The sequence below is a fragment of the Chlorocebus sabaeus genome, chromosome 1, assembly GCF_047675955.1.
Source record: "Chlorocebus sabaeus isolate Y175 chromosome 1, mChlSab1.0.hap1, whole genome shotgun sequence".
Classification (NCBI taxonomy): Eukaryota; Metazoa; Chordata; class Mammalia; order Primates; family Cercopithecidae; genus Chlorocebus; species Chlorocebus sabaeus.
Window position 1 is genome coordinate 117684105 of NC_132904.1, and position 12880 is coordinate 117696984.

The 12880-nt window shown below is 45.2% G+C and overlaps 1 protein-coding gene across 1 annotated transcript in view; it reads left to right on the forward strand.

Moving 5' to 3' along the window:
- SORL1 (sortilin related receptor 1) overlaps window positions 1–12880 on the forward strand; it is a 178198-nt gene that overhangs the window by 31062 nt on the left and 134256 nt on the right. Inside the window, exons 4-5 of the mRNA XM_038005081.2 lie at window positions 4050–4211; window positions 6396–6463. Of these exons, the coding sequence (XP_037861009.2) occupies window positions 4050–4211; window positions 6396–6463 (230 nt within the window). The remainder of the gene's footprint in view (window positions 1–4049; window positions 4212–6395; window positions 6464–12880) is intronic.

Here is a 12880-nt window from a genome sequence, read left to right on the forward strand (position 1 = left end):
CTTGGTCAGTCTGTAGGTTTGACCTCCAGTAAACTTGACAGCCAGGCAGCACAGGGACTTAAAAGCCAGGGTGAAATACCGTGTCTTCCTAACATGTGCGTATGTGACCCTTTGTATCACAGCATGAGGTACCCTGTGCTCAAGTGATGAATGTAACCTACAAATAATAGAGCTAGGGGAATCAAGTGAGGTTGGACCATAGAAATCAAGTCTTCGTGGGATTAGATACGAGCTTCAAGGATGGGCATGTGACCCTGGTAAGTAGAGCAGAGCTGGCAGGAGCCCTCAAGCGGGAGAAGGGCGTCAGCAGAGACTGCAAAGTGCTAAAATGTGGTTTCTGTGCAGGACGGTGAGGAGATTCACTTCTCAGTGGTGAAGAGTTTGTACTGAGCTGCTGTGCAATGTCACACAGGCCCCTGTCTGAAGATGGAGATTGTCTTTTGCTCTGCGGGCTGAAGGGAGCTAGGAAAGGATGTTTGAGTAGGGGTGTAAATGAATAGTGTCCTTTAGGGAAATGTGTCTTCAGGCAATATTCATGACTTTCCCTTTTAGCAGGGAAAGATTAAAGAAGAGTCTAGAAAGGGAACTATTGTAGCAGTGTAGGCATGAAGTCACTCAGTCGCTCAACCAAACCTAGTGTCACCCTCTAAGCATTTCATTTAGGCCCTGGAAGACATGAGGATGAAGAAAACCCATTGCCTGCCTCCAGTTTGCTTAGTCTCTAGTAGAGACGTGGGCCATGCCAATCGCACTGAGAGGAAAAAGGAAGGCACGCATTCTGAGAAAGATTTTAAAGGAAAACAAAACAGGTTTGGTGGCTGATAGAGACTGAGGGCCAAAGGGAGGGATTGGAGTAGAACGCATCTCTGCTTGTGAGTAGAGTGGGGCTGGGAGAAGGCGTAGCAGGAAGGGGACTTGGGACGTGGGGAGGGAGAATTGGGTTTTACTGGGAAAGTTTTGAAGAACTCAAGTTTTGTGTATAGTAAAATATCTTGGCCCATCAAAAGTGGAGAGGGTGAGAAGGTAAACAAAAATGGAATCTCTGTAAGAAGTCAGGGTTAGACTGTAGATTTAAAAGTCATGCCATGCTTGTTCTTTTGTTTTTGAGACGGGGTCTCACTCCGTCACTCAGGCTGGAGTGCAGTGGTGTGATCTCGGCTCATTGCAACCTCTGCCTCCCAGGTTTAAGCGATTCTTGTGCCTCAGCCTCCTGAGTAGCTGGAATTACAGGTGCACACCAACATGCCCAGCTATTTTTTTGTATTTTTAGTAGAGATGGGGTTTTGCCACGTTGGCCAGGCTAGTCTCGAATCCTTGACCTGAAGTGATCCGCCCACCCTGGCCTCCCAAAGTGGTGGGATTACAGGTGTGAGCCACCCCGCCCGGCCCCGTGCTTGTTCTTAAGGGTGGTAGTTGAAGCGTTTTGAAAGGATAAGCCAAGGTTAGCAGCAAAGGATAGAAGAAGAATGAGGTTACATGAGTGTAGGGAGTGGAAAGGACCAAGGAGCCAGCGGAGGAGAATGAAGGCCTGAGATGATCAGGGACTGGGGCTGGAGAGGTGAAATGAGAGGGTGCTGTGGATTAGGAGAAAAGGCACACAAATGAGTGAAATAGTACAAGGTAAGACCTATGAATGAAGTTCAGGAAATGTTGCCTTTTTGTTAGAAGAAGAGCTGTTAAGAGGTGGGATGTGAACAAGTCAGATATTGATGTCAATGCTGCCTAGTCCTGCGTCACCTTGGGCAGTAAACCATTCTCAGTCTCAGTGTCCTCGTTATTAAGAGAGTGTAGAACAGTAATATCCAAAGCACTGAGTCACTGTGAACCCTGAATGAGATAGGGCATGCCAAACTTTTAGCTCAGTGCCTGACACATAGTAAGTGCTCTTGAAAATATTTAGCTGTTACCATGGACAATAATATATTCTGTGACTGGGTGTATGATTTTTAGATTCTCCAATGTGAGGCTGCCATGGAACAGATTTCTGGGGAAATCTTTTCAAACTGAGAATGCTTCCTTCCCCAATAACCTAGGTGGTTTGGGAGCGGGAAGATGGACTACGTTATTTCTGGGGAATACTTTTATGCCAAAATTATGATCCTCTTAGGATCATAATTGTTTTTTATAACATTGGATTTTCTTGTAGGTTTTGCTTTTAAAACATTTACTACCTTTTCCAGTTCAATTTAATGAGGCTTCTACAGAGTTTAGAGATTTACCTGAGATGCTGGGGAGGAAACATGAGAGCGTAAATCCACAAAATATGTCCCTGGGAAGTTTATGGTCTGGATTTGGGGAGAGAGTGCAAATGAAAAGGAGTGAGAGCATCTGAAAGCAGCATGAGACAAGTGCAAAGTGCTGGTCCACACAGAGGCTGTGGTGCTGAAAGGCTTCAGAGCTGGAGATTGATCTGGGTCAGGTGGAGTCCATTAGAGAAAGTGTCCTTGGGCTTATCCTGCAGGATTGCTTGACTTCTAGGATGTCAATGACTGGCTGTGGATAGAACTAGGTCCCTGTTGCTCTGGTTTCTGATTCATAATCTCCTGAGCCTTCCTCATTCTTCCAGGAGCCAGGGACTGGGCTCCGGGTCTTGCCAGGTGTTCACGCGAGGCCTTACATCATCTGTGCTTCCCAGCCTTGTTTTTCATTTATTTCTCTCAGGCCCTCAGGACTGTTGGCAGGGTGCAGTGGCTCCTGCCTGTAATCCCAGCACTTTAGGAGGCCGAGGCAGACTGATGGCTTGAGCTCAGGAGTTTGAGACCAGACTGGGCAACATGGCGAGACTCTGTTTCTAAAAAAAAAAAAAAAAATACGAAAACTTAGCTGGGTGTGATGGCACATGCCTGTAGTCCCAACTACCTGGGGGGTTGAGGTGGGATGATCTGAGCCCGGGGAGGTCAAGGCTGCACTGAGCCATGATTGCGCCACTGCACTCCAGCCTGGGCAACAGAGTGAGACCTTGTCTCAGAAAAACAAGACTCTCATCAAACCCATGCTGTATCTCTTTTCATTGTCTGTGCCTAAACCCACGCCACCCTAGACATGGACTGTTCTTTCCCTGTGGGTGTCTCGCCTGCCCTTCGAGGCCCATCTCGTCCATGAATCATTTCTCATCTCTCAGCCTGGACTGGTACTCGTAGGACTCTGGTCATGGCTTCTCATTCAGCCTCACTTTCTCTTGACGGGTGGTTAGCCCTGGACATGTCTGTCTCCCATGTTAGATTTCGGGCTACTTGAGGGAAGGCTTCTCGGGTTTTTGTGGCAGCTCCTGAGTGTCTGGTCTGTGGTGGGAATGCAGCACACATGTGTTAGGTTGAATTGCCTGGATCCTTCTCCCCAGGGAACTCTTTCATTTCAGCTGCAGCCACTGTCCAGCCTAACTTGTTCAGATTCACTCATCCATGCAGAAGCTAAGTAAGGTGAGGCCCCTGCTCACCAGAACCACTTCCTGCTCTGCCCCAGAGTGAGCCTGCCAGCCACAGTGGCAGCCTGGTCCCCGGAGCTGCCGGTCACCTGGCATAACAGCAAGAAGGAGAAGCTTATCTTCTCAGATGGAAGTGATTTTAGTGCTTTTCCTGGAAAGCCATGTCCCATAACTGCTTGGAGGGTGCAGGGAGACTCAGCCATCCCATCTGTGTTTAGCCAGTCTGAAAAGTAGGGCTTCTCTGTCCCAGATGCCAGTAACTACCCTCTGATTGTGACTGAGTGACCCGCTAGGGAGTGGGAATTGCTAATTCCATTGAAAGGAAAAAACAGAAAGGTTTGACCAGCTTTATTACCTGGTTAAACAAACCCACCTTGTAGCTTCATCCCAGTCCATCTCCAGGCCTCCTCTTTCGTTGAGCCTTGTTTGGACTGTACCGGTGTCTTTTCATTGCCAAGAGATGGGGAGAAAGCCATTGTGGAAGCCCTGTAAGGCCGTGGTGCCTTCTTGGTGCAGGTTGGCCCCTGCACATGTGTGTACTCGCGTGGACCCGTACATGGTTTAGGGGAGTGTTGGGCAGCTCTGGACAGGGCCTGCTCTGAAACTTACCTGTTTTCCCTTGCAGTACATCTTTGCAGACGCTTATGCCCAGTTCCTCTGGATCACGTTTGACTTCTGCAACACTCTCCAAGGCTTTTCCATCCCATTTCGGGCGGCTGATCTCCTCCTACACAGTAAGGCCTCCAACCTTCTCTTGGGCTTCGACAGATCCCACCCCAACAAGCAGGTAAGAGAGCTTTCGGAACCCAGTTGCACGGGGCCCCTCTAGTTTTCTCCTCTGCCTGTGTGATTGTGTGTCCTTTGAGTGACCTCGCCTCCTACCTGTCCTTCCTTCTCTCTCACGCCTAGCCTTTGTAGCTACTATTTCCCTTACCAGGGCTCAAGAAAAATATCTCCTCCTGGCACTCTCAGCCGGCAGCCCAGCCAGCCATCAGCACCCAGCACTTGGCAGACCCTGTGGGTTAAACATCATGCCCTTCTCCATGCAGTTGCACCTTTGTTAGCCCTTGGGGTAAATCGAGGCTTTGGAATTTAATCAGAGAGAGAGCCAGGTAGTGAAAGCTGGAATCTGAGCTCTTCTGGGACCTCTTGTTGAATTTCTGTTCTGCTTTCCCCATCCTCCACCTTAAACACTGCTTTTGCGTCCCATTTATTTGAAGTGACCACTAACAGTAATAGTCTTCCTTTGAGTGTGTGCATGTGTATCATATAAATGTGTGTATTTTCCTCCTTCAACCCAGGTTTGATGGAAATCCGAGAGATGAGGAAAGAGCCTGAGTAAGATTTATATCTCAAGGTTGCAACTTGCCAAGTCAAGGATATTGGTTTGGCAAAAATCTGTGAAACTTGTAGATCCTGTATGATTGGATTTACAGTGAGCCTTGAATGTTTTTGCTCAGAGAAACCTTGGAACATTTCTTTGCAGGTTGTTTAACCAAAACACAGATCTGTTTACCTTTGCTTGCCTTAGGGAGTAACAACCTAAGTATGGGCTGGGTCAGTTTACCGGTGGAGGGGGAATTATCGTTTTTTTGGGGTCTCATGCTTCTTTTTTTTTTTGAGAAGGAGTCTCGCTCTGTCGCCCAGGCTGGAGTACAGTGGCCGGATCTCAGCTCACTGCAAGCTCCACCTCCTGGGTTTACGCCATTCTCCTGCCTCAGCCTTCTGAGTAGCTGGGACTACAGGCACCTGCTACCTCGCCCGGCTAGTTTTTTGTATTTTTTAGTAGAGACGGGGTTTCACCGTGTTAGACAGGATGGTCTCGATCTCCTGACCTCCTGATCCGCCCGTCTCGGCCTCCCAAAGTGCTGGGATTATAGGCGTGAGCCACCGCGCCCGGCCCGGGTCTCATGCTTCTTAATACATGGTTCCTAGGGCTGGAGGAACCCTCAGATTCCATCTGTGGAAGTTGAAGGGCTTTGGCAAAGATCAGCGTGTTAACTCCTCGTTGCCACAGCCGCGTATTCAGCTGGTTCCCCGCGGGGCTCTGTACTTAGCTGGTGTCCTCTGCATTCATCTTTAATTACCAGGGTCCATTACTGTTTTTTTCTTCCTTTTTTTTTTTGTGTTAAAATACTCATAATGTACAATTTACCGTCTTGACCCTTTTAAGCATGCAGTTTAGTGATATTGGGTACATTCATATTGTTTTGCAGCCATCACCTCCATCCGTCTCTAGAACACTTTTCATCCTGCAAGACTGAAACTCTAAAACCATTAAATAATACCTCTCTGCCCCCAGCCCCTGGCAACCACCATTCTGCTTTCTGTCTCTATGCTTTTGCCTATTCTAGGTACCTCCTAAGTGGAATTATATACTATTTGTCCCTTTGTGATGGGCTTATTTCACTTAGCAGAATGTCATTAAGATTAATCCATATTGTAGCATGTGTCAGTTTTTTTTTGCTTTTTAAGGCTGAATAATATTCCATTATATGCATAGACCACATTTTGCTTATTTGCTCATCCCTCATGGACCCTTAGATTGCTTCCACATTTTAGCTGTCGTGAATAATGCTGCTGTCTGTGAAAGGTTTTTAAGGACACTGTTTCTTCAGTGAAAAGTGCTGAGTATAATCATCCTTTTGTTTTTACCATTACCTAGAGGCTAGTCTTGAGTGAAATATAACTTTTGGTAATCCATAAATATAAGGCAAGTCCTACTCATTCTTCCTTCCAGTTGCTATTGAGGGAAGAACACATATGTACACAGTTGTCTTTCCTTTCTTGCCCTTGTTTGCTTTTGGAGCAACTGAGCTGGCTTTGGCAGTCCCAGTGCCTGCCTTCACAGACAGCGTGTCATGGAAGGTGGGATTTCAGCGGATGTTTGATGGTGATGCCATTCAGGTTGTATTATACATGCCTCTTGCATCATACATGCCCCTTGCATCATGACCACTTGTCTTTGCAGCTGTGGAAGTCAGATGACTTTGGCCAGACCTGGATCATGATTCAGGAACATGTCAAGTCCTTTTCTTGGTAAGTTGTGTCATCTAAGAAATCTTGATGTACATGACCTCCTTTCTCCAGTTCTAGCTCCTTCATGGTGGACAAACCTGCCCTCACCTGAAATGTCAAGCGTTTGTTCAGGAAATACATTTTTCCGGATCTGAGAAATAGAGCTGCAAGTACAGTGATCTCACTGGGGGAGAGAGTGGGGAAGAGGAGAAAGTAAGGTTATTTATGAGAGGAGTGGTAGAGCTTTTGCATTTTTCAGTCTGTCAGGGAACCCAGGGGAATCTTGAGGCCCTTGCATTGTAGAGTTTCATTTTTAGAGCATCATATTAGAAGTGGGAGTTTTTTCTCTATATAAAATTTATGCATTTCGCTGGGCACAGTGGCTCACGCCTGTAATCCCAGCACTTTGGGAGGCCGAAGTGGGCAGAGCACCTGAGGTCGGGAGTTCAAGACCTGCCTGTCCAACATGGTCAAACCCTGTCTCTACTAAAAATACAAAAATTAGCCAAGCATGGTGGTATGCACCTATAATCCCAGCTACTCGGGAGGCTGAGGCAAGAAAACCGCTTCAACCTGGGAGGCAGAGGTTGCGGTGAGCCGAGATCACATCGTTGCACTCTAGCCTGGGCGATGCAGTAAGACTCTGTCTCAAAAAAACAAAACAAAACAAAACAAAATTCTTCATTTGTTCATAACATTTTCTCGAATGTCTGTTAAATATAAAACCTACTAGATGCTTAAGGGTATAAGAAGTTGAATAATTTATGGATATAGTTATTAAGGAGAGGTAAGGAAATACATTTCAGGTACGTAACACACATCGTGAAAGGGGCACAGAGGTAACAGACGTCGCATGAGAAGCTAGAGAGAGGACGTATTCTTCCAGATGGGAGGATCATAGACAGCTTTGTAGAGGAGGTTGCCCTTGATCCAGGATGTGCACAACAGGTAGGATGTACCTGTGTGGAGGTGTGGAGGATAGGAATTCCAGGCAGAGGAACAAAGTGGCCAAAGGCACAGGGATGAGCCAATGTGGTGCTTGGGTAGAGAACATGAACTCTTAATATTGGGTGAAGTTTTGAAAGGGAAGTTGGTATTAGAATCTGCATTGCTTCATAAAGGAATTTGGGCTCCCTTCTGAAAGCAATGGGATACCACTGTAGGTTTTTGAGAAGAGGAGTGAAATAAACAGGCTGTACTTCAAGAAGTACTTGTTCTAGAACTAAATAGTAATATACTTATTGTAATTTACCATGACAGTGATAAAGTAGTACAGGATCTTGAATTATCTGAATTTGTACGTGTGTAGGCAAACGTGTAGGACAGCTTTCTGGGAGTGGGTATGCTGGGTCAGTGGGTTTATCTAACAGCTGTCTGTTTACTCACATGGATGACTGATGGATATTGCAAACTTGACATCTCCCAAATTGACTCTTGATCTTCACCACCCCGAATCAACACCACCCATAATTTTTCTCATTTGCTTAGGCTGCAATCTTTGGCGTCATTGTTGATTTCACATTTGTTTTATGCTTTACATTCATTCTATCAGAAAATCCTATTGGCTCCACCTTCAGTATATATCTAGAATCTTCTACTCAGGTACCACTTTTACTGCAAGCCTCCAGTATCATTGCTCATTAGTCTCCCAACTAGTCTTTCTGCTTTTACTCTTGTTTTTCTACCATTAATTCTCAGCATGTGGTTGGTTTGAGTCTATTCAAACAAATTAGATCATTCTGTTCCTCCGCTTTGAACCCTTAAATGCTTCGTCATTTCTCTCTGATTAAATATCAGATACCTTCTTACCACAGGGAACAGGATGTTTGCAATTGCTGTTTTCTCTGCCTAAAATACTCTTACCCAAGGTACACTTTACTGCGTACTCCCTTACCTTATTCCAGTCTTTACTCAAATAACATCTTCTAAATGAAGCCCACCTCATTTATGCCCACCTTAGGATCCTATTTAAAATTGCACCTGGCCAGGCGCGGTGGCTCACACATGTAATCCCAGGACCCTGGGAGGCTGAGTTGGGTGGACCATTTGAGGTTAAGAGTTCGAGACCAGCCTGGCCAACATGATGAAACCCCGTCTCCACTAAAAACACAAAAATTTGCTGGGCATGGTGGCAGGTGCCTGTAGTCCCAGCTACTCAGGAGGCTGAGGCAGGGGAATCGCTTGAACCTGCTAGGTGGAGGTTGCATCACTGCACTCCAGTCTGGGCAACAGACCAAGATGCTGTCTCAATAATTGAATGAATGAATGAATGAATGAATGAATGAATGAATAAAAATAAAATTGCACCTACTCCCCCATTACTCCCAGTCCCCTATACTGTATTCTGTTCTGTTTTGCAGAGTACTTTACCACGTTCTAATACACTATTATTATGGTTATTATTTGTCTTTCTTTCTTCAATAGAGTGGAAGCTCCCCACGGGCAAGGATTTTTGTAAGTTTTGTGCACTGATATATCCACAGTGAATAAATCCTTAAACTTGTAGCTTTGGGAGAGATTGCCAGATTTGCTATAGAAAGTGTCAAGTTTGCCCTCATCTCAACAATATACAATAGTGTCTCCCTCCACAGCCAGTATATTAGGAAAGAAATATTATCTCTGTGGTTTTAATTTGCATTTTCCTTATTAAGAGTTAGAACATCTTTTAATCCGCCTAAGGGTCCTTTTTTTTTTTTTTTTTTTTGAGACACAGTCTCGCTCTATTGCCCAGGCTGGAGTGCAGTGGTGCATTCTTGGCTCACTGCAACCTCTGCCTCCAAGGTTCAAGCAATTATCTGCCTCAGCTTCCCGAGTAGCTGGGATTACAGGTGACTGCCACCACGCCTGGCTAATTTTATTTATTTTTATTTTATATTTTTTAGTGAGAGTCTCACTTTGTTACCCAGGCTGGGGTGCAGTGACAGTATCATAGCTTACAGCAGCTTCAAACTCCTGGGCTCAAGTGATCCTCCCACCTCAGCCTCTCACGTAGCTAGGACTACAGGCGTGTGCAGCCATGCCTAGCTAATTTTTAAATTTTTTTTGTAGAAAGGAGGTCTCCCTGTGTTTCCCAGGCTGGTTGCAAATGCCTGGCCTCAAGCAGTCCTCCCACCTTGGCCTTCCAAAGTGTGGGATTGTGGTTTATTTATTTATTTGTTTGCTTGTTTGTGTAAGTGTGACCAGGCTGGAGTGCAGTAGCGTGATCTTGGCTCACAGCAACCTCTGCCTCCCAGATTCAAGTGATTCTCCTGTCTCACTCTCCCGAGAAGCTGGGATTACAGGTGCCCACCACCATGCCTGGCTAATTTTTGTATTTTTAGTAGAGACGAAGTTTCACCATGTTGGCCAGGCTGGTCTCAAACTCCCAACCTCAGGTGATCTGGCCACCTCGGCCTCCCAAAGTGCTGGGATTACAGGTGTGAGCCACTGTGCCTGGCTTCATGCCCCTTTTCTATTTGATTATTAGTGTTTTTATTATTGATTTCAAGGAGCTCTTTATATATTTGAGATTAGCCCTTTGGCTGTAATATGAGATAGATTGTATGTGTGTGTATTTATATTTCTATCTCCTAGTTTTTCATGTGTTTTTAGATTTTTACTAGTAATTTTAGTCCTCATTACGTTTAATGGTCCCAGAAGTTGTAGATACTGCCTTTCTTTTAGTTCTCCATGTAAAGTGAAATGTCTTTTAGTTGGTATTGCTTCCTTAGTAATAGAGGGTGGTAAAGATGAAGCTGGTATGTTAAGGAGGCTTACAGCTGACCACTGTCAGACACCCATAGATTCTTGTTTATGTTTCCACAGAGGATAGCTGTTTCTGATCCTTTTGTTATTTTCCTTGAGCAGAAGTTGTGGGATCTTAGTGAAATTATAACCACAGTCTCATCCAAGGACACCCTGTGCTCAAGGAAAACCATTAGAACTTTCTTTTGCTTGATTTGAATTTTAAGGGGAAAAATTGTTCTTTTATCTGTTTAAGAAACTGTGAGAGGGCAAACCAGCAGAATTACTAGATAAGGGAACATACAATTTAGAAATTTTTAAGTTCCAAAACTATATTGTACCGTCTGCCTCTGTGTAGATATACAGATATCTTGGGAGAAAGGACTGGTTTATCTCATTTAAGCTAATGACATGTCGGTTAGAGGATTTTAGGTTGTTTGTGGGATTTTTCCCCCTAGGTTTCCCCATAGTAAGTGAAAGTGTAATCTAGTCTGTCAGAATAGTGACATACATTTGTTCAACAATGCTTGGCAAGTTGGGAGCAGCAGGAGTGGGGAAGCTAATAATTTACATGGTTGGGAGCTGGAGATTGGCCGGACAGAACAGTGGAAGACCTGGAGGGGAGCTGAGGGGACTAAAGATACCCTGTGGAGTATCATTGAGGGATTTCAGGTGAGGCCAGGTGAGGCTGGTGACTGCTCAGAGGTAGAGCAAGGAGTGGAATTTCTCAATGAGGGCAAACACAATAGAAAGTAGGTGTCAGTGAGCTTAAGACACTGGAAGTCTAAGTGATTGCAAAGTATAAGAACTTGTAGGTGGAGCAGCTTGCAGAAATGGGAGGTCCAAATATGGATTACGGAAGAAAATTGGGATGAAAGTCATAGTTCTTTCTATCTCTAGGTGTTGGCTGCTGCTTTTGGCTAGGAAGGAATAATAGAGGTGAGCTGAGTCTCAAAATAGCTCAATAAAGGTTCCTTCCTCTGCCGTTTTAAAAATACCAAGCAGCCTCATTTTAATTTGCATATCCTCTGGCTAGAGGAAGTACTTTAATCAGTATTTCTAATTGTGGAAAAGAAGAGAACATGCCACCACCCGCCCACACATGCACACAGAGGATCTGATAGTGAAGAATAGTTTTCTCCCACACTAGGACCAAGGCTGCTGGTTTCTCCCTTGCCCTAAGAATCCAGATTGTAGGGCAAAACTCAAGTCTTGCTCTCATTGTAAAAAGAAGCTCTTTTTTCTTTGTGTTTTTTGAGGCAGGGTGTTGCTTTGTTGCCCAGGCTGGAGTGCAGTGGCACAATCATGACTCACTCAGCCTCAAACTTCCAGGCTTCAATCCACCCACCTCAGCCTCCTGAGTAGCTGGGGCTACAGGTGTGCACCAGTGTGCCTGGCTAGTTTTAAATTTATGTTTTATAGAGGTGGAGTCTCACTATGTTGCCCAGGCTGGTCTCGAACTCTTGGGTTTAAATGGTCTCCCTCCCTACCCTGGCCTCAGCCTCCCAAAGTGTTGGGATTACAGGTGTGACCCACTGAACCTGGCAAAAGAGGCTCTTGTTTCTCTGTTTCTTATCTTCCTTTGTGGGAGGGGTAGGGGAGAATATGCTCTTGACGTGTATCTCTGAAGGAATTTTAATACAATTACCTTCATTATTCTGAGAGCCATCATGCATATGGAACTGTGTAAGGGCAATTACCTAACTGAGGCCTTCTGCCTTTCCTTGAGTCATCACTCTGTATTCTTACTACAAGACTATCTTCCTGACTTTTCCATTTATTTTTTCCATTTGCTGAATGGTTCCCATGGTCTTGTGTGCTTGAGAATGTTAGGAGACCTGGGGCAGATGAGTTGTCCTCTGAGCTGCTGTGTGGGGCTTCTTTGGGGAACACTGGCTCAGAAGTTCTTCTCCAAGGTAGTTTGGCCTGGTCATTCTATGTTTTCGTTTTGGATTAGCTTCTCGAATTGCCCCACAGATCCAATGCAGAAAGTATCTCTTCAGCTAGGAATACTATAGGGTGAAAAGAAATCTCAGACATGGTTTTCCAAGGCATCTATACTATGTCTAGGAAGCTCAGACAAATACATAATGGTGAACAATAAAATACAGTGTCTAAGAGGCATTACTGCATAAAGGAGTAAGACTGATTCTAAAAAATCGCCCAACTAAAGGGGTTTTATACCTTTGTCTGGAGTTCAAACTCATATGAAAGACTTGGAATTGGGTGCTGCGGAGTGATGTTTTGCTAGTGTTGGGAGAAGAGAGGATAGCACTGAGGAAGGCTTCCTGGAAGATGAAGACTTGAACTGGATGACAGAGGAGAGTAGGAATTGGATGGAGGAATCAGAGTGTATGCGGAGGGCATCTCTTCATGGGAGTGTGGTGTTTGCAAAAGCACAGAGGGAGAAAGGTGTCCTCCCTTTCTGAAGGACATCAAGGAGATCAGTATGTGTGAGAAAGAGTTTGTGGAAGAGCCTCATGGCAGACGAAATGCACAGGCAGCTCCAGATTGCCTAGATCCATGACATTGGCAGGGGACAGGGCAGAGACAGGACAGTGTCCCTTGGAAGGATCAGGCTCAGAGGTTCATAGTGTGGTTTCTCCAGTAATGTTCTTCAGAGGATGTAGCACCTTGGGAAAACTCTCCTTCATTCCTCTGAGATGCATAGCTTGAGACCAGAAACTTGCTTATAGCTTCAAGCAGTCCCTTGCT